Here is a 25,759-nt window from a genome sequence, read left to right as displayed (position 1 = left end):
TAATAATTTGTCCCCGGAGAAACATGGCATATTCAATGAAAACCTTCAAGATGTACTCACCTTACCACCAATCCAGCGACACCATGTTACTGTAATAAGCTCTTTGACACCCACCGCAGGTCCGCCTATGCTACTCTTGTAGTCTTTTCTCATTCACACCGTTTGAGGATGTTTCACCAAGCATGTTAAACCTCCTCTGTGATGCCAACACACTGGCTTCATTGCCAACATTATAGCATCTGAATGGAGAGGAGTCATCCATTCCTATAACCCCTAGCCAGTAATAGCAGCCATGGGGCACAATTCTAAATATATTGGTGGATTTTGTTTCAGGTCTTCTAACAGAGTCCTGGGAGTCTGGTGTTTGTGAGTTGGCTTTTCCTACAGCAGACACAAACAAGTCTCGGCTTCACCTACAACTGTGCTCTTCTTGACAGAAGCCTAAAGAGTCTCCTGGGGCTCCATATTTCCACTTGCCCACTAGCCATGGGCATGTGAAAATTCACTCCTCTCGATGGTTCCAGGGACTACTGAAACTTGCAGGGTCAAGTAACTTCTAGGCATGTCTAATAGTGCAGGATTTGAGAAAAACACGCACGCACGACTTTTAGATGCTTAGTTTCTAGTTTATATATCTCTACCAGAAGAGGTGTAACAGGCAAGGAAAATGTTAAAATGAGGAGTGTTGGCATTCTAACCCTAGATATGAACTCATTCCCATCTCCTACTGAGGTTCCCAAAATACATCCTAAAAAAATAAACATATTGTGTGAGAAGGGAAAAAAAACAAACCCTTTTTTCCTGTTTAAAATTAATATTTTTTTTAATGCTCGGATCACAGTTTGAAGAAGGCAGTTTGTGGCATTCTAGTTATTTGTTGATGAGCATACCATACAATGAGACAGTTCTGTACCCACTGCGTAGCGCTCCTAAGACAGAGAACGGTGAGCTGCGAGAGAGACAGGCCAGTAGTTAAGATAAAAGCTGGGGACAGGATGCATTAACCGTGCTCCTGGCTCCTACCTTGCAAGTCTCTCCTTATCCGCAGAGCTCTGCTCATCATCCGACCTAGAAACAAAACCGACCAGCTCAGAGGAGAATTATATGGCGGATCTAACATGCCCGCTAGCTGTTTCTGCAATGGACTGGAATAGATTTGAGCCAACATCAGACGGATGCAAGACATAAATCAACACTACAGAAGATTTTAAACAGAAATGCGAGTCTGACCAGGGACGCAATGAAATTTAAATTTGTGAGCTTTTGTTTCTGACCAATGCTGTGAACATATACCACCATCCTGCAGCTGTCCAAATCCTACAGAGCAGGATGCACTGCATTCGGGGACAGCACACTGTGCATTTTGGGTGGCCCTCTGTTGCACCACCGGCAAAGACTTACAATATCTGTGATCAATGCTTTCCAGCAATCTGCGTTAGCAAGTGCACTATATAGATTCATTGTTTTACCTCTATAATATGACCCTTGGATTGTTGAATAAAACAAAGCTAAAACCAATCTATCGTACGTACAAAAGGTAAAGAGGTTTGAAATACAAAGAAAAAATAATGCATGTATAATTTAATTTTCTACTCCCTCTGTGGCAGAAGATGTGTCACTATTAATACAACAGAGAGCAGCTCGTTTGCACACAGTGTACATCATCCCACAGATGAGCAATTGAATTAAAACTATATTTCTTCTCTTCATCTTGGCATTTCCCATGATCTCCACACCCCTCCCCGAACCCGTCTCCCCAAAAAAGAAAAACCAAATGCTATACTTTTCAACAAGGATTAAATATAATAAGTAAACGTGTTTTAAATAGATGTAATGCCATTAAATAACAATTAAGCCATATTTTGCTGAACATAACAAGACAGCTGAAAACGATAGCAGATGATGTGCTGTCTGCAGCGATCCAAAGGGGGCATGTACTGCAAGATAACAAAGAAAGAAAGCTTTCATTTTATTTAGAACACTCACCCAGTCAGATGCTGCCATTGGCCGTGTGTCGCCAGCATTCTGTGCGTGCTGACAATAGACGCCATGTTTGCACAGAATTCACATTGGGCACTTGGACTCTTGTTCCAGGCTGGCTAATGACCCTGCCGAGGTGGTTAACAAATCCAGACCCAGGCCCCATGAAATCACTCGAGTGGTTATGGAGTTTGGAATATATATATAATGAGGGGTCCCTGATTTTAAGCAGATTCTGTTGCTTAATTTAATATACTTTTTGCAGATTTTTTTTTTTTTTTTTAAATGCATTACCTCATGTTGCATTAAAAGGGCAATTATATATGAGGGGGAAGGGGATAGGGGGTAGCTTTCTCACACTGAAAGCTAGAGGAAGTCTAGGATTGCTCCCGAAGTTAAGAGAAAACCACTGCAAATCAAGGACGTGGCAGAGGTTTCTCTTTTATAATTCAATCAGTTGAACGTTCCAGCCGGTCACTGCAGTCCCGGCTGGATGAAATTCTCACTGATAATGGATAGGCGTTAAAACCAACACAAAAACTACAACCTTTTAGCAATAGCCGTTTCAGATATTCAGTTTCAAGAACCAAGATATGCTTTTATTTTGGAGTAATAGAGACATTATCATAAAAGACTACTTTACATTGTGCGCGCAGGCAGACCGTGTGTGTGCGCTAAGCTTTGTGCTGTATACAACTTAAAATAAACCTTGATAATTTGCAATGAGAGTGCTATATCTGCAGATTTCTCTCAAGGCATATTACATGTCTACCAAATGTTTAGCATTTCTGCCATTAGGGGAGGGGGCTTAATCCTCTCCAAAATCGATACGTTTCCTGAATGGACAGCATGATGGACCATGGATTTTAAATGCACCACCAGGACGTTACAAAGAGACATCTGTGTTTCACGTACAACCAAAGTACATCATGCTATTCTTCTTCAGACATATTGTTCCCTTCACAAATCAAAAACTTAAAATTATCCATAACATTATGCCACACGGTTTTGCTCCAAAACTGAGAGATTTCATGTTGCTGCCAGAGGTGTAGCTCCCCCTCCAGCATCATCAGCCAGCCCAGAATGAGAGTTCCTGATTGGCCAATGTCACTTTTGTGCATATTATTTGCACACAGTGTCAATCATTTGGTGAGAGCTCTGTTGAATGGCTGGGGGAATCTGCATCCAACTTATGTAGCTTTGGCTTTGTGCCCAGCAGGACCCGGGTAAGAGGGCAAACCTTTGCAGAACAGTTTGCCCCATTACCAGGGAATGGCATCAGGGTACAGTGTGGGTTAGGATGCTCTAAGTAAAACTTAAATGAAGCAGTATTGGTGTATCGATCATTGTCCTGCCGTCTCAATGCTACATTTTCTGCCATTTAGGAGTAAAAATCACTTTTCCCCCTAATTATGCAGCCCTAGCCACACCTCTCCTGAGTGTCACTCGCACAGCCTTCATGGGGGGAAAAAAAAAAGTTTAATTTTTAATTACATCTTACAGCACAATGTGTTTACTGTAGTTCTTGTGTTTGGCTTTGTCAATTGAACTTTTATCACACACACACACACACACAGGAGGCACTTACAAGCTCTAGCAAGCTATTAACAGTGCAGGAGATAAGAAATTCTAAATTAAACTGACTGTGCAATAAAGGAAGTGTAAACAGTAGATCTTTACAGGAAGTTATTGGGAAGGCTGTGCACATTACAAGCAAGGTGTGGCCAGGGCTTCATAAACAGAAGCAAAAGTTATTTAACTCCTAAATGACAGAATTGAGCAGTGGGACTGCAGGGGCATGGTCTATACACCACAACTACTTCATTAAGATAAAGTTGTTTTGGTGCTTAGTGTGCCCCTTAATGACTTCTGGCTTGGAACATGTATGTTTCTTTCCAAGTCCAGTTTAGTGAATGTTGAGCCACTGATTGACTGAGAGCAAGATCTGACAATTCAGAAGCCGGATGCCACCAGGGGGTAATGTACATCACAGTTAGAGGCAAATTATGCCTCCAGACATCATCATAACTTTATTTAGACGAAGTTGTTTTATTGCCTGGAGTGTCCCTTTAAGTACAGTTCAGACAAAGAAAGTTAGGTATTCATCCTACGTGGTTATTCATGAAAACGTATAAGCATTGCATTACTGATAAAAAGAAACATATTTTGCCAAACTGCCGGCTTGTCCTTTTACACACAATTTCTTTGCGGTGGCTCCCCCATTCTATGTACATTGTTTGTTAAAAATGTGGGTCAGGTGTGTTTTGTGGAAACCTGGATTATTTAATTTTTTCCAGTTTTATTAATTTATATATTTTTTTTGGCCAGACATTGGCAATTACTTTATTGCAATGATATTTAGTTTAAACAAAGCATACTAATTGTATCTAGTAATTCTCTACGTTACAGGTCCCTTGCTCAGCTGCCGTGATGAGTGACCATGGTTCAGAATCTGCCTTATGCGACCCTATGGTGATATCTTACACTGCTGTTGCACTTCCTACAGTGATGACATCACCAATCTTAAAGGGACACTGTGGGCAGTGTATCTGCTTCATCTCATTAAACTGGTTATAGCATCTGGAGTCCCCCCCTGGTACCGTCATTTCATTCAGCATTGCACATTTTTAAATGTTTTAATGCAAAACGAGAGTCCCCAGCAGCAAATCGCCTAATGAGGAAGTATTAGCGTGAGCTGCAATGAGCAGCTTTGATTGGCTGAGAGTGTCAGCTGACTGCTTTTAGCCTATTAAAGCTCCAACTGACAGTATGCAGTGTATAATCTCTGCCTTAACCACACGTCCAAAAGGGGCAGGACTGTGGGCGGCCAGGGACCCTTATTTAGTGTTAAACTGCTCGAACATGGTTTAATACTGAATGGAGGGACAGTGCCACAGGACTCCAGGCAGTATAACAAATTCAATGAGAATAAATAGTTCTAATGACTACAGTGTCCCTTTAACAGCAGCATAGTGTTTTCAGTTGTCCATTAGCTCTTCCTGTTTGATCAGTAACTTAATGAATTGTTGCGTAATTCCCATTTTTGGGCAGCTTTACATTCTTCCACAGTTTTCCTCCATTTTATATCTAGCATCCATTTTTTATTTATTTTTTTCAGAGCCTTGAGCCCGTCAGTCTAAGGAGCGGTCACAGAGTGCTCCTTGTTACACCCGTCGCTGTTAACATGCAAACTAGTTTTCTGTTATTTCCTTGAGAAGCCCAAGACATTATGCACTTAAAGTGTTAATAAATATGAGATATTTGAAGGTCTTAATATAGGAGAGTTCCTCGTGTATGACTCAAACCAAATGTGTTTTTAGGTTTCCAAGACCGGGGCAGTTCTTCCGGCCCTCAAACAAGTAAAGCAGGGCAGACAAAAAAAAAATAATAAAAAAAAAAAAAATGGCAATGCACCATTCAAACTCCGCTCCTTACTTACGGTCTGTTACCCACCTTACAAAACTCCCTCTAGCAAACACACGGATACGGCTAATCTCTTCTAGCAATTAAGTAGTTAAATCATGGCTTAATGAAGGAGGGGTCAGAGAGATTACACACAAACATACCTTGCAAATCTCTCCTTGTCATTAGGGAGCTGGTCGTCTTCACACCTGTAATTTAAAGGAAAGCAGACCAATTAGACTCTATACACATTTAAAATGAATGACATTCAAAACAATTCAGCATGGCTCATTGTAAGTAGCCATTGTCTGTAGCCCCGGCTAGCCTATTATACTGGCAAGGTAAACAAAGCACTCTGCTCAGAATTCCAAACCCAAACAAACCTGTTCTTACACAGGTAAAAAAAAAACTAAACTGGGGGGTAAGGCCAACCATTTCCCAGGCTGGAAACAAACGTCACATTGTATCATTTCTTTCTCTGTGACAAACTAAACACTAAAGGAAAACATCTATCATTATTATTTTAAATAAAAGCTAATATGGATTCATTTTGTATTGCATACATCAGGGAGCAGCCATCATATAATCCTCCCACCAGAAGTGCTACAGCAATGACTAGAAGCGTTAGTGTTCATCCACAAATCGTGAGGTCATCACGCAGCCTGAATACAGCCCAAGCAGATAATGTAGTCCTGCATAGCACCCCCACTTAGAAAAAGCAAGACAGGAGATAAACTGAAAAGACGTTTATATGTGTATGAAAAACAAAGTAATATGCACAGAGGCTATAATACACAACGTGTTATTTTTAATAGCAATAAAAATTATGGCAGTGTTCCTTTAAGAAGAACGGGGTTGGAAGAGATTTTAACTCCCGATCGGTTAGCTGCCAAGCAATGCCAGCCCTGGGACACACAAGCTGTCGGCAGCTGGTAAAGTTGTTGTTTGTATTAGATTGTTCACACACTGGTTGTTGTAACCCCAGAGATGTGGATGTCATGATCCGATATCTCATTAACAGGACAGCCCTATAATCAGCGTTTTGTAATAGCCCTTTAATTGTATGATTCACATACTCATTAGATCCTGCGTCTCGGGATATGATCTGGCGGCCTAGAACCAAGAAGCTTGAGATTGAGCCAAAGGCTGCCAAATTCAAAACCATCGCTTCCAACACCGCCAGGGTTTTTAAAATGTTCTCGTTTTTTACCCCGGCTTCTAATTGTATCACTGACTTCAGCATAAAAAGACATTGCAATCACCACCACAACAGATTATTCCAGAGTATATGATGCTAGGACTCTATATGTCTTATCTCTCTTATACTCATTTTTCTCACACCATTTAAAGCAGTTTGACAGAATTCCTAATCCTGATTTTGAGATGTCATAAGAAGTTTCCCCTTCCCAGCTTATGTACCCAAAGCCTCCTCCATCAGCTTGGGAGACCACATTACAGGTTCTGCATTCTCTATGGTGCAAAGAGAATTAACAGAGATTTTACACAGCCAAATCGTTTCGACCTATACAAAAGTTTTTTTTTTTTTTTAATGAGGAATGCAACGGGATATGTGAATGGCAGGAAATCATCCAGTTTTTTGCAAAGTGCTTAAAACCATTTTGACAAAATACAGGCACGGCACTCAATCTCTTAGCACCATAAGCACTATAACAAGCAGTAATAACACAATGAGTCTAGTGCTTTTGATGCTTGGTGTCTCTTTTATATTACAGCAACTCACTGGGGTTAACAGAACAAGGTGGCATTTTGTAGGTAATAAAATGATCCATTTGTTGCGAAAAGCAAACTGCAGATACATTAGGGATTCAGATTCTTACTATGTAAAGTAATTGTCCTCTTGCAGCAATAGGACAATAAGAGCTGTAAACATGCATCTGATTTGCTGTCTAATTGTTACATAATACAGTGATGAAGAGCAGACACAGAGAACGAGACAGTCTCACAATAGCTCAGTCAGTAAAGCAGTATGCAGACAAATCAGACACAATCCATACTCAGCGACGCAGACTGCGTGTTTTACTGACTGTCATTTAACAGTTTTAGTCTGGTTTAACACATTATAATGGCTCCTTAAAGGGAAACTTCAGCTTATTGAAGTGGTCTGGGTGCAGTGTTTCAGGTCCCTTAAATTAGCAACAGGGCCCGCACGTCCTACAGGCCGATTAGGCGGTTGCCTTAGGTGCTACTTAAGGGGGGTGCGCCAGCAGAAGCTTTACTACTGTTTTGGGCCGCCCCTCTATATGGGTCAAATTGTGTGTGGGGTGCTGTGTGTGTGTGTGTGTGTGAGAGAGAGGGGGGTGCTGCGTGTGTGTGTGTGTGAGAGGGGGGTGCTGCGTGTGTGAGTGTGTGAGAGGGGGGTGCTGCGTGTGTGAGTGTGTGAGAGGGGGGTGCTGCGTGTGTGAGAGGGGGGTGCTGCGTGTGTGAGAGGGGGGTGCTGCGTGTGTGAGAGGGGGGTGCTGCGTGTGTGAGAGGGGGGTGCTGCGTGTGTGAGAGGGGGGTGCTGCGTGTGTGAGAGGGGGGTGCTGCGTGTGTGAGAGGGGGGTGCTGCGTGTGTGAGAGGGGGGTGCTGCGTGTGTGAGAGGGGGGTGCTGCGTGTGTGAGAGGGGGGTGCTGCGTGTGTGAGAGGGGGGTGCTACGTGTGTGAGAGGGGGGTGCTGCGTGTGTGAGAGGGGGGTGCTGCGTGTGTGAGAGGGGGGTGCTGCGTGTGTGAGAGGGGGGTGCTGCGTGTGTGAGAGGGGGGTGCTGCGTGTGTGAGAGGGGGGTGCTGCGTGTGTGAGAGGGGGGTGCTGCGTGTGTGAGAGGGGGGTGCTGCGTGTGTGAGAGGGGGGTGCTGCGTGTAGCAAATGTATTATTAAAATCTTTATTCCCCCCCCCCCCCCCTCCTTCTTACCTTTGGTGAAGGAGGGGGGGCACAGCCAGCCCTGGTGGTAAGTATGTAGGACAGCTTCTGGCTGCAGTTCGCCTGTCCTCCTGTGAGCAGAATGCTGTGTGGAGCGTTGCACGGCAAGGCTCCACACAGCCTGCTCACAGGAGGACAGGAGAGCTGCTTCCCAGATCCCTCCCCTTGCTTCCGGGTCCTCCCGATACGAAAGCAGAGTTTTAGGCAGGCAGGTGCCTACTCTGCATTGCTGCCGACTGGCGCCAGCGGCCCCCATCACTGGCGACCTATGGTTGCGTGCCCACAGAGAGGGCCCGGCGTGCCACCTGTTATAGTGTCTCATCACTGCTATAGTGTCTCATCCCTACATGGATTCAAAGGCAATGGAGGGGGGCACTATATTTCCAGGAAAACATTTGTTTTCCTGACACTAGTTTCCCTTTAATATCCCATGTTTTACAACTAAACGCATTCTTCCCAGCAGTACTTTTAGCAACAAACCCAACAGGTAATCTGTATTCTGCAGAGGTAAATATAATCTTTAAGGAGAAGATGACGTTTGTGTTTACAGTCAACTCTGGACTGCTGACTACAGCTTCAGAGTTCAACTCAAAGCAATATCATCCAGCACAGAATGAGATTCACTACATGCAAGAATCCCTATCCCTTTGTTTTGATGGGCGTCAACATGACACAGTTGGGTCAACTTCTCTAATCAGAGCTTGAGCTGCTAAAATCCTACCTGAGAAATTTGCTGTTGGAGTCGTCATCATCATCATCATCATCAAAATCCAACCTAAAAATTGAAAAAAATGACATTATTAAAGAAAAAAGTAGATAAGTCACCTATACATTACGGGAAGCAAAATGTCTAAACTAGAAAGCTTTGTGCATTATCACATATTGATTAGCATGTGGCTACATATATCAAATCAGATAAACCACAGGCATATATCAGTCACCATATTGGTCTCTCTAAGCCAAAATAATAGGTAAAAATAACTTCTCAAATAAATATAGTAATTATATTTGATCTATACATTTCTTAAATAAATCATCTAAAACACACCGTACAGTTAGTTTAATGCCCTGCAGAGGTATGAACAATACAAACAAACTAAGGCCAAAGCCCACCCTTGCCTTCACAGCAGCTTTAATCCTAACTGGAATGTGGTTAGACAAGTCCTGAGCTGCGTAAAAGGGGGATAAGTGGGCACCAATCGTCAAAAAGGAAGGCCCCAGTTCTTTGAAGGATGATCTAGGTGAAATGAATGTATCATGTATAACTTTGCTCTCGAGAATTTCACCTAGAGGATCCATGGTGAATAAGGAAGGTGTGGAGGACCTGCCCGGGTCTTGTAAAATAACCATTTTCTAGCCACTATATGACCACGTGGAGCAGTCACTGCACCCAGGGAGTCCCACAAAAAGCTGCCTCCATTTTACTGCTGGTAAAAGGGCACAGCGTGTTCGAAGGAGAAACCTCAAAGTATTCTTTGACATTTACAAAGTGGGTGTAATGGATACTGGTCAGTGAGGAAACTTACATAATATGTGGTGTTAAATAAATAACAGACCTTCCTTTAATAAATTATAGATCTTTTCAATGTAGTGTTTAAATGGAAACATTCCTCAGATACTGCAAAGCAAGACGATTTGCAGCAAATGCTAAACTTTGCCAATATATTTTTTATTATTTTTGCGTGTGTTTAGAGCTATGTAACAGATACAAACGTAATGGTTACATTTAGCCAGGAATGTCCCTTTAAGGCTGGTTCTGCACTACAGAAGCTGTGTTTCTATAACAGCCAGGGAAAGCCGAAAAAAACTACGGTAAATGTCTAATTAACAGGCACGGTCTATAAACGATGGAATAAAAAGGAGTGCATGCACAAAGTATGGCCTCAGTTCCATTTTACATCAAGGTACACTTCCTGTATGAATAAAATCCTAGAACAGTATTCGACAAAGTAATTACATCTCTTTCCTCCCTCCACATTTCTTCATTCTTTTAGGCTTGAACTTTTAAATAAGTAATCTAAGTTCCAAATATTGTATCCTACTTTATACTCTCCATAATTAAACAATAAAAATTCTACTTCAATCATTTGCAGGGTTATTAAAATAAGGAAGAAAACCATTAGTTCTCGTCTCTAACCGTTTAAGTGACCGTGGCAGAAAGTGGTTCCCTATTTTCAGACCAGACTGATATTTTTTTTACAGTAAAGGAGCTACCCACAGCTTGCTGTGAGGTCTAAAGTAACGGCCAGAGAGGCTTAGCGTTTATAAATCTGTTTTAGGAGAAAGATAGTTCAAATGAAACTCACCCGGAGCGCCTTTTATTGGCTCTCTGTACCATTGACACACTAGCCTGTGTACTTGAACCAGGATTTCCTGAGGCAGTCACGCCAAGCGCAGGGACATCAGACGCCATCTCTAGAACATAACAAATAAACAGTTACTCAATCGGGGGAAAAGTGGCTTCATGTAATGTCACAACAACAATATCAGAGTGATTTATCTCGAAAAGAGACTTAATATTTCCTTTGTAAAAAATGATTTACTGGAAAACCAACATTTTAACTATTGCACCATGATATCAACGTTCATTTAATATTCATCTGCTAAAAACAAAACAAAACAAAAATACAGATATACAGATAACATATGAAAGATATGTAATAAAAGAATATTAAAAAAATAAAAAACTGCTTTCGAAAGACACCAAGAAGGGGTCTGCCGTAGCTGCAGGAAGACCTGTTAATGCAATACAAAGGAGCCTTTTTTAACCTCCCCCAATTATTTTTAATACATTATCAGTAAACCACCAAAGTTTCACCTAAAGCATATTATTATTACCAACATATTGAGCTCTTTACAATGGGGATCTAAACACATGACAAACAAGTTAAAGGGACAATGAAGTGGTCTGGGGGGCAAATTAGCCCTACAATGTAAACCATAGCCGTTTAGAAGATACGGTAACATTATGATTGCAGAGCTAAACATGCCTGCAGTGACACAGCAAAGCCCGGAATCTAACTAGTGAGAACACCCAACGCTATAGTGTTCCTTTAAGGTAAATAGAACAGAAGATGAAGCATGTCCTCATCACAAACATAACCCCGGTTTACGCTGGCTATAGTGAACAAGGAACGGAAATACCATCTGTACATCTTGTACTTTCAATAACAGCTGAAAGGGGCTCTCGAAACACCATAACCAATACAATGCATCCCACGTCACAGATATTGCTAGACAGAGCGTTCCACTTTGACTGCAAAAATACAACTTTGGATCATTGGCTGGGAAATGTAGAAAAACACAGTTAGAACTCTTAACAGTGGGACAGCATAATGTGACTCCTGGCAACATAACCACAACAGCGTGATGCAGTGGTTATGGTGTTTAGAGAGATTGTTTAAGAACAACGACGACGCACCTCAAAAATGATGATATAATGACTCCACCAGCCTCTAAGTCCTCGATGCAAAATATCCACGGAATATGAAGGGGGTTGTAAATTGAGTGCCAGAGACCGTATGTGTGTGTTAATACAAAACACAATTTAAAAACAAATCATCACATACTTAGTTTGAATATACTTCATTCACAGCAAATCCCCAGTGTCAGGGGTTTATAGTTAGTCAAAACAGTATTTTTTTAGGGGTCTCATAATTTCCTTTAAATGAGAGACAAAGATGCAGAAATTATTAAAAATTTTAAGTAAAAATATACGCATCTAGCCTCACCCAAACATTAAAATTAAAACATTCAGGGAGCGGGGCCTGACGTCCAAGATGGCCGTACGTGTATCTTAATAGCTCCTGCACAAAAGTAGCAAAACCTAGCGTTTTCAGCTAAAAACCTGCTGAACAGACCTAACTTACGATACAGCCTACTCACGCAGCAGTCTGCCACCTAAGAGCCCGAACGGCACACTCCCAGGGTGGTCTGATCCGGACACAGACGTTGAGGCCTAGCAGACTGCGGGCCTGTAGTGGGTAGAGGCGGGCGCTCTCCCGGCTTGGTTAGTGCAGCCTGACACAATCATATCAGCACACAGCCCTGTCACCCCCCACTTCTGGACTGGCAGGGGATATCCCGGTCCCCACTGGGAAAGATACTTACCAGGCACCACTAGCCTACACTCAAGTCCTACAGAAGGCCACAAGGTTGAGCTAAGATGGCCGCCGATCTGCAGCTCCCACAAAGTCAAGCGACACAGGGAGACCTGTCATGGAGGACGAGCTTTGAGAGCAAATCTGTCAAGCATTCTGGCTCTGGATCGAGAATCGACCCAGACTTCCTCAAAATATGACGGGCCCGGCACAGCAGCCCGCGCCTTGGGCTTCGCAGCCCTCTTCCGGGCTGAAACCCACTCAGAACTTCGTCCGATCACTTGTCCATCAGCTCTCAGGGCTCCCCATAATCCTTGGCTCCGGAAAGATTGCGCCCCTGCTAACTGGCACAAACGTACCCGTGGACAATGGGGAACAACTCCCGCTAAGGTTCGGGAAGATGGCAGGCTGGGGCGCAGGGGACTGCTTCCGACCTCCTATCTAAACCTCACAGCCACCTTCCCAGCTAACCAGGGGAGATAAAGGAGAAGTCTTGTCATCCACCACAGTGACTTTCCTTAAGGAGTCCTGCTACATCAATTAAACCTGACAACAGGGAGTAGGGACATTAGTCCTCCAGCGTGGGCCCACAGCTTCCAAATCTTGGGAATATGATGAAAGTGGACTAGCCGTGGATCAGGGCCTACCACTCGGACACATTTTAGGTCACACTATTGCGGTCATAATTTTTACGTTTGCTTTTGACCTGTTGTCTTACACTTTACGTTTAATTGTACCTTTGAGGCTGGCGGTATACTATTATGGATGACCAAAAAACAGACAAAAACCAGACGCAGTCGGGGTGTTTGATGCTAAACTGTACCTACTTGCACAACAAAAATAAAAAATGTAAAACAAATAAATAAAACATCCAAACAGTTTCCTGTACAGTATTGCACCAATGACTTGCAAGATTCATCAACCAGATAAACCATAACTAGTCAAAATAGAAAACCAAAACAAACAAAAAACCTGCGAGTCATCGGAGGGATGAGCGGATGGCTAGATTTTCTTAAATCAGTCATATAGGGGCAGGCCACATTTCCTGAAATTAATTTTCTATAGATGTCTATCTGCAAAGCATTCTGGGAAGAACAGTGGAAAGAGAGCAAGTATTGTTACAGGTCTATGACGCACAGTTTCCAAAGTGTCATTTGTTATTGACAATTAAGAAGGATTGACAGGCAAGCAAAAAAAGAGATTTTATTTTTCAGGCTACTAATCATTCTGCTCCTGAGTAATAAATATTTCATCGGACTGGTTAAGGTTAGTGAGATTTACTCTAGGTGTTTAGGAGAACGACTCTTCGTGTCTTCCCAACGACACTTCATCTTGCTTTAATTTATTTCCCCCTTTGAGCCAAGTACCAGAGATGGCAGCTACACTAAATGTACTGTAACAAGGCTCCTGGGACTTGTAATGCATATCAATAGAATGTCTGCTCATCGTTTCCCACAACAACACAAGAATCCAGCGGTTTTAATTAAAGAACATCAGTCAACATAAACACTAATAAACATTCCAATACGGGACCTTTTTTTTTTTTTTTTTTTTTTTTTTTTTACTTCTACAACAAAAGAAGGCCGTTTTGCGTGTCTGTAAATATATTTTGCAAAAAGAACAAATTAGTTACGTAAGTAATTCTTTGCATCGTCGATCATTTTAAGCAACATTTTCAAAAAGGGGAACAGTCATTTCACAGGATTTTAATAATAGTTTTACTTATCCCCATATTTAACAAATGTGTATTTGTGAGATGTGAAAAAAATACAGAAATCCACAACTTTTTATCCTGCAACTCCATCTTGGCTCCCTGTCAATCATCGTTTTAAACTTTGTCCCATTCACCTGCCAGTCAGCATAGGGAAAGCAGACAGAGAAGAGGAGAAATGAAACAGCGGGGAAGATTACGGTGTACCCGACATGTTTCGTCAAATTTTTTTACGTTATTTATTATATCTGCAGGATATTTTAATTCATTTGGTTTTTTTTGCTCCCCGAGATATTTTTTAAATATGCCCTTTTTTTGCCAATGCAATAAATAAAATAAATAAATTGGTCCAAAAAAACCCTAAACATTTAATTGCACCAGGATTTGACAAAGTACAGCAACTAAAAGTTCTACACAGAACCCAAGACTTTCTCTGATGGCTGAATAGACCCAATTTGTTCTGTTAGTAATGGCAGTCAATTTTATATCAGATGTGAAGGGCAAACAAGACAAGTCGGATGAAAATAGCAAGTTCTGCAGCTCATTTAATGGAATCACACCAGGCAGAATACCATCATAGATCATATAAATAAAACAGTACACACACACACGTAAGAAACCACAAAATTAAATACAAGCAGACAGTGTCACACTAACAAATGACAAATGACAAATAGTTAAGGCCTAGGTAATGCAAACAGCACCTCTCTAACAGATACACACAAAAAAATAGAACAGATAAATACAACGGCCAAAGAGAGGTAAAGAATGAGCTAATTAGGAAAAAGACACACACAAAAAAAAAAAAAAAAACAGTCCCGTACAACAGCCAAGGAACGGAAGATAACATGACACCAAACTAATAAAAAATTAAAAACAAAAACACCCACACAACTGATCACTGTGAAGCAATAAATCAATAGAATGGAAACCGATGGAGATATACACCAATTAAAACAACAGGCAGCATTAATAATGAATGAAAACTTCACTCAATGTAAAACTGCAAACTAAAAATGACAAATATTGTGAATATAAAATGATTAGTAAATCAAGAAAGATCATTTGAAATGAATCAGATTATATAAAGAAGATTTTATTTACAATAAACAGTCATACTCTAAGCGGCGGACTCGCAAACATTACAAAAGTGATCTTAGTCACTTGGGTTCCGTGTTCTACGGCAATGAATTCGATTCATCACACAATACAACGTTAGTTACAGTACAGAGAGAAACAGCTTCCTATATCGTTTAACCAAGAAGTCGGGACTTCTCCCTGCAAAGCATTGTGGGTAATTGCAACACATATGCCCTACTGCTAATGCCTCTCTGTGAGAAGCATTTGATTGGTTGGGAGTTTGTTAATAGTATTCATCTCCTGGAGATGGAGCCGCAGGATTAGAGGCAAGTTAAATTCTTTTGGGGGAGAAGGAGGACTGAAATAAAAAAATTATATATATATATATATATATATATATATATTTTTTTTTTTTTAAATCACTCCAAAATAAATATATTTATCTGTAACACTGGAGTGTTCCTTTTACTTAAAAAGGTTACATGAGATTTGTTGGAACTGTATTTATAACATATCGAGTGGAACTTAAATGGGGAAAATAAATAAATAATAATTCAGCTTTTTACACTTCCCGTCATATAGAATCCCAAGGGTTTGCTGGTTTTCAGCTAAAAGACTCCCTTAGCTTTAAAATGACTCCATTAAGCCAAGGTTTACGGATCCTCCTTCCAGGAGAAGATTAAAGTCACACGAGGCCTGGTGTAACACCTGGTATACACAGAGCCACACAGTTACAGGGGTAAAGTTTACCCACAAAAATATTTCCTTCCTCGCCAAACTAACCAAATTATTTGAATTCTTTTTAGCTTTGGAAGCAGCAGAAAATACATGTGTTTTTGTCTGCCTGTGATTAGTGGGACTTACCCTGCAGGATGCTCTAGATGAGGGTATGTACCTCCTGGCACTGCCCTGAGATGTACAGTGCCAGTCATGGGGACATACACTGTACAGATGATGTCACCCACCATGTAGAATAAGGTCTATAAATATGATCTGCCCTTTGAAATAATGGACGGGTCACGTAAGCTTATACCATTTTGTTCCCGCTGGGTAAAAAGCACATTTATTTTAACTTTAGCAAACTATAGGCAGACCGTTCATCATCTGAGAAAAGCCAAACTAAAGAGCACTGAATGAAACAGGGAGACTAAGTTAAAGAAATAACACCGTTCAATGGTGGCGTTACATCTGCGTTCTGCCGAACTGCATGGACCACCAGAAGGGAGGGCAACATTCAAGACCAAATACGTATTAATTATTATTATTATTAGTAGTAGTAGTATTTATTAGGGATCGACCGATATTGATTTTTTAGAGCCGATACCGATACCGATATCCTGTGAACTTTCAGGCCGATAGCCGATATAATTTGCCGATATTCTGTACATTTACCATTTTGGAAAATAAAAAACTATTTCTAAAGGTAAATGCACAAAATATACATGCCACGTGTAGTGGATGCAGTGTGTTTAGACAGGGGGGCTGTGGATGCAGTGTTTGTGCAGTGTGTGTGTAGTGGATGCAGTGTGTGTGTGTAGTGGATGCAGTGTGTGTGTGTAGTGGATGCAGTGTGTGTGTAGTGGATGCAGTGTGTGTTTGTATAGTGTGTGTATATAATGCAGTGTGTGTTTGTATAGTGTGTGTATATAATGCAGTGTGTGTATATAATGCAGTGTGTGTTTGTATAGTGTGTGTATATAATGCAGTGTGTGTTTGTATAGTGTGTGTGTATATAATGCAGTGTGTGTTTGTATAGTCTGTGTGTATATAATGCTGTGTGTGTATATAATGCAGTGTGTGTTTGTATAGTGTGTGTGTATATAATGCAGTGTGTGTTTGTATAGTCTGTGTGTATATAGTCTGTGTATATAATGCAGTGTGTGTTTGTATAGTCTGTGTGTATATAATGCAGTGTGTGTTTGTATAGTGTGTGTGTATATAATGTATAGTGTGTGTTTGTATAGTGTGTGTGTATATAATACAGTGTTTGTGTAGTGTGCATTATATATACACACACACTATACAAACACACTGCATTATATATACACACACACACTATACAAACACACTGAATTATATACACAGTGTGTTTGTGTAGTGTATGTGTATAATAATAGTGTGTGTGTGAGGGGGCATTTTTTATTAAACATTTTTTTTCATTTTTATATTAAATTATTATTATTTTTTTTTTATATATTTAATTATTATTATTTATTTTTTGTTGTCCCCCCCTCCCTGCTTGTTGCCTTGTCAGGGACGGGGGATATGTTAATCCCTGGTGGTCCAGTGGCATTGGCTTAGCTGGGGGAGGGGAGGGAAGTGGGGTGGGCAGCAAGCATTTACTCACCTCCCAGCAGCTCCTCCAGCTCCCCAGTGTAAATCTCGCGAGACCCGCGGCCGTCAGAGCTGGCCGCGGGTCTCGCGAGATTTACACTGGGGAGCTGGAGGAGCTGCTGGGAGGTGAGTAAACGCTTGCTGCCCGCCCCCCCAGGACCGCTGGGCTTGTAATGAGCCTGGCGGTCCTGGGAGGTAATATCGGCAATATCGGTATCCCTATTGGCCGATACCGATATTGCCGAAAATACTGAATATCGGCCGATTATATCGGTAAAACCGATAATCGGTCGATCCCTAGTATTTATTTAGCGCTTTACAGTATGCTGAATGGGGAGGGAAATGAAACAATAAATAAGACCACTGAGAAAACGTTACAGGAACGATAGGTTGTTGAGGACCTTGCTTAAACAAGCTTACAGTCTAAAGGAGGTCGGGTATAAAATCACAACAAGACGGGTATTGAGAGGGATAGCAACCAAACGACAAGGTGGGAAATTAGCAGAACAGGAAGGTGAGAGGGAGCGTGGCCGTTTAGGAGAAAGGAGGAAACAGGTTTGTGAAATAGAAGTTACTCTGTGAGGCCGTAAGCTTTTCTGAAGACATCGGTTCTGAAGGACTTCTTAAAAGATTGAAGAGTAGGGGAGACTCTGATGGGGTAACGCTGGCTGTTCCAAAGGAAAGGAGCTGCCCGCGAGAAGTCCTGAATTAGCTAGAGGGGTACAAGAAGCAGACAGGAGAAGGGACTACCTACAAATTAGGGACGCAATGTAACAGAAGCTAGAGTTGTTTAGAGCTTTATGGGTAAGGGTTAGTATTTTGAATGGCATTACAGGAAGCCAGTGTAAGGATTGACAGTGGGGCAAGGTGTGCGAAGAACAACCGGAGAGCATGATCAGCCTGGTAGAAACATTCATTACGGACGGCAGCAAAGCAGTGCGGTTTCTGGGGAGACCAGATTGGAGAGAATGACGGTGATCAATATGAGAAATTACTAGAGCATGAACCATATCCTTACTAGCATCTTGCTTAAGAAAAAGGAGGATGCAGCAATGTTTTAAGGTGGAATCTACAGGCTTTGGTAACAAATAGGATGGGAGGTCAGGATCAAAGATAACACCAACACAGCGAGCTTGTGAGGAGGAGCTTATGCAGGTACCATCAACTTTTAGGAGGAGTGAAAGAGGAGGATCAGTTCAGATCGGCTCAGTTTTAGAGAGATTGAGTTTCAGAAAGCGGGAGGACATCCAATCACAGATAGATGAGGCGAGATATATTGGAGTGTCATTAGCACACAGGTGGTAGCAGAATCCAAATTAATTAATATGTTTGCCAAGAGAGAACAAAAGGGGTCCAAAAACAGACATGTACCCAGAAGAGATGCCAACTCCCAGCACAGGTCCACGTACCCAGCAGAGATGCCAACTCCCAGCACAGGTCCACGTACCCAGCAGAGATACCAACTCCCAGCACAGGTCCACGTACCCAGCAGAGATACCAACTCCCAGCACAGGTCCACGTACCCAGCAGAGATACCAACTCCCAACACAGGTCCATGTACCCAGCAGAGATGCCCACCCCCAGCATGAGTCCATGTACCCAGCAGAGATGCCCACCCCCAGCATGGGTCCACGTACCCAGCAGAGATGCCCACCCCCAGCATGGGTCCACGTACCCAGCAGAGATGCCAACTCCCAGCACAGGTCCACGTACCCAGCAGAGATACCAACTCCCAACACAGGTCCACGTACCCAGCAGAGATGCACAGGTCCACGTACCCAGCAGAGATGCCCACCCCCAGCATGAGTCCATGTACCCAGCAGAGATGCCCACCCCCAGCATGGGTCCATGTACCCAGCAGAGATGCCCACCCCCAGCATGGGTCCATGTACCCAGCAGAGATGCCCACCCCCAGCACGGGTCCATGTACACGTTCTAGGACAGCGGGGAGGAGATATATATCTGGATGTCATTAGCACACAGGTGGTAGCAGAATCCAAATAAATTAATACGTTTGCCAAAAGGGGGCAAAAACAAAGCTGTGGCACATTTATATGGTGTACCTGCAATATGATCAGTAACGTTTTGTCACGGTTCTCACTGCGACATCCAGACGAGGTCACTCCAGAAGTGCCCGATGAGGGACTTGAACCTGGGTACTTTGCAATCCTGAGCCTGCTTGTTTGCCTCTGAGCCACTATACAGCTCTAGTAATTGCCTGAAGTATAATCTTGCCTTGTATCCAGCACTGGGGGCTCCAACATTCTCAGCACACCTGTGGCTGATCACCAATTAGCCAGGTATAAGACACAGCCTCTCCTTAAAGGCCGTGTCAGTTCATTGACTCTGGTTCAAGTATGGCTGTTTCGTGTTCCAGTGTTCTCCTGTTGATTCCTGACCTTGGATTGTTATTTCGTGTATCCTGACTTCTGGCATCCTCTGACCTCGGCTCTCTACTCGTTTATCCTGATTTCTGGCACACCCACCAAACTATTCTCCTGTTTATGTCCTTTCAGTACTGCGACTTGGAGAATTAACCTGCACAGACTCACAGGCCAGGTGAGTTCTTGCCTGACCACCTTGGCCTGTGTTTAATTCCAAGGGTGAGCATATATCTGCGCTACAGACTCCCAACCAAGGTAAGCCGTTACACGTTTATAATATTTGCAATGAATAACAATTTCTCCAAAAAAGTTTACAGGTTTGATAAAGATCGAAATGTGATTTCTACATATTTATTTATAAAATATTTTACCAGGAAGGATACATTGAGTTTATTCTCGTTTTCAAGTAGGTCCTGGGTATGTGAGATTTACATTTGCCCTGAATTTTAACAGCTTTTAGGGATCGACCGATATTGGGGTGTTTTTTTTTTTTTTTGTTTTGGAGCCGATACCGATAATCTGTGAACTTTCAGGCCGATAACTTGCCAATATTCTGTACATTTACCATTTGGAAAAAAATAAACTATTTCTAAAGGTAAATGCACCAATTATAAATGCCACATGTAGTGGAAGCAGTGTGTTTAGACAGGGGAGCTGTGTGTCTGTGTAGTGGATGCAGTTTGTGTAGTGTGAATGCATAGTGTGCGTAAAGTGAATGTAGTGTGCAGTGTGCGTATATAATGAATGCAGAGTGTGTGTTTGGGTAGTGTGTGTTTGCGCATTATATACACACGCTCTGCATTATATACACACACACACTCTGCATTATATAGAGTGTCTGAAGAGATGTAATTTGTGTAAAATGGGAGGGGGGGGGCATTTTATATTTTAATATTTATGTTTTATATATATTTTTTGTCCCCCCCCTCCCTGCTTGTTGCCTGGCCAGGGAGGGGGGGCTATGGCATTCACTGGTGGTCCAGTGGCATGTACTGAGCAGTGAGGGGCCCGCAACAAGCTGTTACCTCCCAGCAGCTCCCTTCAGCTCTCTGTGTAAATCGGGTCTCACGAGATTTACACAGAGCTGGAGGTAAGTAACAGCTTGCTGCGGGCCCCTCCAGGACCGCCAGGTTTGTAATGAGCCTGGCGGTCGTAGGAGGTATTATCGGCATCATTATTGGCCGATACCGATATTGCCGAAAATACAGAATATCGGCAAAACCGATAATCGGTCGATCCCTAACAGCTTTATCTAAATACGGCTTGCTGCAGTAAAACGATAAAAATAGCCAATATCTATAAGTGTGTGTGTGTGTGTATTTATGTGTGGGTTGTATGTGTTTTTTTTATACCTCTCTGTTTACACTAAGAATATATTTCGGTTTAAGAATATATATATTTGGGAATGACTACCCCCATTAACGAAAAGCCTATAGCGAGTTTAACATGACAGGAAATACTTAGAATGCGATTCTAATCTCTAAACTTCTATCTGCTCTTGGTTTAAGATTCACTTCCTACCCTGAATACCACATTTCTGACCATCAGTTAATTAAGGGACAAAAGATCCAGTAACCGGGGACAACGGGGACTGCAAATACAACATTGTACCATCGCTCAAAAAAGGTTTGACTGACCAAGAAAATCGTAATGGTAATAAAATATTAGTGTGTGAGTATGGACACCAATCCTCAAATATGGGATTTTCTACCAAATTAATAAATCCAGAAGATTCTAGTCATTCAGAAATGACAGTAAAGTTGCAATTGTTTTCACTAGAAGCAGGTGTCTGAATAAATACTAGGCCAATACAAGAGACTGCGCATTAAAGGAACACTATAATCAAATAAATGACTTTGGCTAAATAAAGCAGTTTTAGTGTATAGATCATTCCCCTGCAATTTCACTGCTCAATTCTCTGTCATTTAGAAGTTAAATCACTTTGTTTCGGTTTATGCAGCCCTAGCCACACCCTCAGAAGCATAATCTATACACAGAAACTGCAGCTAAAGTTGGTTTGGAGACTATAGTGTCCCTTTAAAGTAATATGTTTAAAGACTTAACTCTCAAGCACCTCTCTCTTTCTTCCTTCTTACCCCCGTTGGCGTCCAACAGGCTATGACAGCATACCAATGACACAGACTAACATATTGCTCAATAAAAAGATACGGTTGCTCAAATATTCTAATGAGTCATCTTCATTAGTTGTAGTCTATTCATGAGAAAATTTTAAAAATACAATATAAATACCTAAAACTAAACCGCTAATTTGAACTCCTGCCCTACTCAAAATAAGCAAAAAATGCTAAATATGGTTGGAAGCTGGATTCAGACAAATCAAGAAAAATACATTCATATTAACACTATTGTTTGATATATGTTTGGATACCAACTATATTGTTATCGGGAGCACCTACAATGAATTGGCAAGTTCTAGCATGTTTCTTTAAAAAGCTTCCTGTGACAAAACCAAGGGCAGCCATCTATAACTTAAACTATGATTATATAGACAGTCACAGTACAGCAGACGATCTATTCATATACAGTGGGATAGACAGAGTGGGGTACTTTCAATCTTCAACAAGAGAGGACAGTCACCAGGAGCCCAAATGCATGTGCCAAAAAGTGAGGAATTCAAGGAGATTTTATCTCCAACTGCTCCCCCACCTGGCCACCTCCATATAAATAAACATATCCAAAAAAAAAAATTAAGTAACAGTGCTGCTTTAAAGGGACACTATAGTCACCTGAACAAATGTAGCTTAATGAAGCAGTTTTGGTGTATAGAACATGCCCCTGCAGCCTCACTGCTCAATCCTCTGCCATTTAGGAGTTAAATCCCTTTGTTTATGAACCCTAGTCACACCTCCCTGCATGTGACTTGCACAGCCTTCCATAAACACTTCCTGTAAAGAGAGCCCTATTTAGGCTTTCTTTATTGCAAGTTCTGTTTAATTAAGATTGTCTTATCCCCTGCTATGTTAATAGCTTGCTAGTTCCTGCAAGAGCCTCCTGTATGTGAGTAAAGTTCAATTTAGAGATTGAGATACAATTATTTAAGGTAAATTACATCCGTTTGAAAGTGAAACCAGTTTTTTTTTTCATGCAGGCTCTGTCAATCATAGCCAGGGGAGGTGTGGCTAGGGCTGCATAAACAGAAACAAAGTGATTTAACTCCTAAATGACAGTGAATTGAGCAGTGAAATTGCAGGGGAATGATCTATACACTAAAACTGCTTTATTTAGCTAAAGTTATTTAGGTGACTATAGTGTTACTTTAAGATGCTTGTTGCTAAAGGTGACACCAGTTACCTAATACAAAGCTTATTATACTTTTTCAACTAACATAGCAGACAATGGATCAATGTGTCAAATTAACATTCTAATGTTTATCAAGTGCAAACATATGTTGTAGCGCTGTACAATATATGGGAACACACATCTGTAAATGCAACAAGACAGGTTTAAGAGTCCTCCTTAAACACGCTAACAGCTTACTGTTTAATCGGATTCTCTTTAAAATGTAAAACCGCAAAACAGACAACCCTGAAATGTTCACACTTTCTTTCACCACTATACCCACACACAAAACATACTATTCTCTCAGTTAGTAAAAGGAGTAGCCAAGTTGGTAGAGTGAGCACTAATTGTGCAGAGCTCCATGCAAACTGTATTATCACTATTATCTAAAACCATGAAGATAGGAGCAGGACCAGCAATCCCACAACGATAAGGCAAACAAAAAAAGAAAATCTCCAGGCCCTTAAGGTGTTCAAGCCGCAGGCAGCTTTAATAAAACAGAAAACAGCAGCAGCGTTTCGACCTGCTAAGAGGTTTTTGTCAAGCTTAATAAAAACCTCTTAGTAGGTCGAAACATTGCTGCTCTTTTCTGCCTGCGGCTTGAGGGCCCGAGATTTTTTTTAGTTTTGTTTGCCTTATTTAAAAACACACATAGATAACGTTCTAAACAAAGATCCAATAACTATGCAGCTGCTCATTCAGCCATCATAAAGTAGCTGTTCCACAGCTGGTACCAACTCCCCATCACAGGCACCCATGCTGCTACTGGCAGTTCCTAATTACAGGTACACATGCCATCACTGGAAGTAATCACCATCCAGGCACACATTTCATCACAAGCACCCACTGTCCCTTCTCCCACACTGGTGCTATAACTATAGCACTATAGCTCACTACATACCCCGTTCCCCCCCGGTATCAGTCCCCCCCGCTGCCCCCCGGTATCAGTCCCCGTCCCCCCCCCGCTGCCAATCCCCTATTACCCGGGTGAGCTGCCCCCGGTATCAGTCCCCCCCGCTGCCCCCCCCCCCGGGTACCAGTCCCCCCCGCTGCCCCCCCCCCGGTACCAGTCCCCCCCGCTGCCCCCCCCAGTCGCCCCGGGTACCAGTCCCCCACGCTGCCCCACCCCCCCGGGTACCAGTCCCCCCCGCTGCCCCGGGTACCAGTCCCCCCTGCTGCCCCGGGCATCAGCCCCCCCCCCCCCCCGGCATCAGTCCCCCCCCGCATCAGTCCCCTATTACCCGGGTGAGCTGCCCCCGGTATCAGTCCCCCCCTGCCCCCCCGGGTACCAGTCGCCCCCCCCGGGTACCAGTCGCCCCCGCTGCCCCCCCCCCCGGGTACCAGTCCCACCCGCTGCCCCGGGTACCAGTCCCCTCTTACCCGGGTGAGCTGCCCCCTGTACCAGTCCCCTCTTACCCGGGTGAGCTGCCCCCTGTACCAGTCCCCTCTTACCCGGGTGAGCTGCCCCCTGTACCAGTCCCCTCTTACCCGGGTGAGCTGCCCCCTGTACCAGTCCCCTCTTACCCGGGTGAGCTGCCCCCTGTACCAGTCCCCCCCCCGCATCAGTCCCCCCCGCTGCCCCCCGGTATCAGTCCCCTCTTACCCGGGTGAGCTCCCCCAGTCCCCTCTTACCCGGGTGAGCTCCCCCGGCCCCCTCTTACCCGGGTGAGCTCCCCCCGTATCAGTCCCCCCCCGCTCCCCCGGCCCCCTCTTACCCGGGTGAGCTGCCGCCGCCATGTCTGGATTCTCCGCCACTCCCTCCAGGAAGCGGCCCCGGTCGCAGTTTCCCCTCACGCTCCGCCCGCTGGATGCCGATAATCCCGGTAATATCACCGATCTCCACCGAGCTGGACTGGACAGCGCTCCGCTCAACCTACCCCACCGGAGAGGGCGGCCGCTCGGACACTAACAGACAGCGGCGCCGGCCAATAGCGTGGGAGTCTGGATCGTACGTCACGCAGGACCCGGCCAGCAAGGTAGGCTGCCTCGTGACGCAACCAGCTGTTGCGTTAGAAAGTTCCTACTGGCCAGCGGAGGAACGGGGCATTCCTATTAGGTGACGGAAAGGAGGGATCTGATTGGACGGAGAATGGAGCTCTGCCATTGGTTACTGTAACTGTTTTCTTATTGGCGGACAGTAAGAAGGGGGCGGTCTCACTGTTGCCCCTGGCAATACCCTTGGGAATGTAAAGGTGTCATGGCTTCCATTTACATACAGTGTATTATAATTAAAGGATTAAAACAGACCTACATATCAATAGTAATAACACAAGGCACTGCCTTCAGACTCACCTGACTGAATAATGAGCCTGTCTCCCTCCTTCAGGGCAGTGCTCAGCAATCTGAGTGTAGTGGTTATGGTGTCTGTAGCCTGCAGGCTTTCAATGTATTCCTATTGTTTATATTAGTGTCTAACATGCCTCCTGGGTGCCTGGTGCCAACTGTCTCCACCCTGTGCACTGAGACGCTGAACGCCCCCCATAGAGATACATTGATTCACTGAGGAGAGTCTGATTGGTGTTCTGCCGCGCATGCACAATAGCCTGCC

The 25,759-nt window shown here is 43.1% G+C and overlaps 1 protein-coding gene across 7 annotated transcripts in view; it reads right to left on the bottom strand.

Annotated features, from left to right (window-relative positions):
* ARNT (aryl hydrocarbon receptor nuclear translocator) overlaps positions 1-25,194 on the bottom strand; it is a 40,262-nt gene extending 15,068 nt beyond the window's left edge. For 3 of the 7 annotated variants that reach the window (XM_063440094.1, XM_063440095.1, XM_063440099.1), the window contains exons 1-4: positions 24,927-25,193; positions 10,609-10,717; positions 9,024-9,077; positions 5,547-5,591 (exon numbers count right to left, since the gene is read on the bottom strand). In XM_063440094.1, the coding sequence (XP_063296164.1) occupies positions 5,547-5,591; positions 9,024-9,077; positions 10,609-10,717; positions 24,927-24,948 (230 nt within the window). In that variant the 5' untranslated portion in view covers positions 24,949-25,193. Of the gene's footprint in view, positions 1-5,546; positions 5,592-9,023; positions 9,078-10,608; positions 10,718-24,194; positions 24,202-24,926 lie in introns of those variants that run through there. The other 4 variants (XM_063440096.1, XM_063440098.1, XM_063440097.1 and 1 more) reach the window with 4 other exon arrangements.
* Positions 25,195-25,759: the final 565 nt, after the last annotated feature.

This window comes from Pelobates fuscus, chromosome 13, assembly GCF_036172605.1.
Source record: "Pelobates fuscus isolate aPelFus1 chromosome 13, aPelFus1.pri, whole genome shotgun sequence".
Classification (NCBI taxonomy): domain Eukaryota; kingdom Metazoa; phylum Chordata; class Amphibia; order Anura; family Pelobatidae; genus Pelobates; species Pelobates fuscus.
The sequence above is the reverse complement of the archived record's forward strand: the minus strand, read 5'-3'. Positions and strand labels throughout refer to the sequence as shown.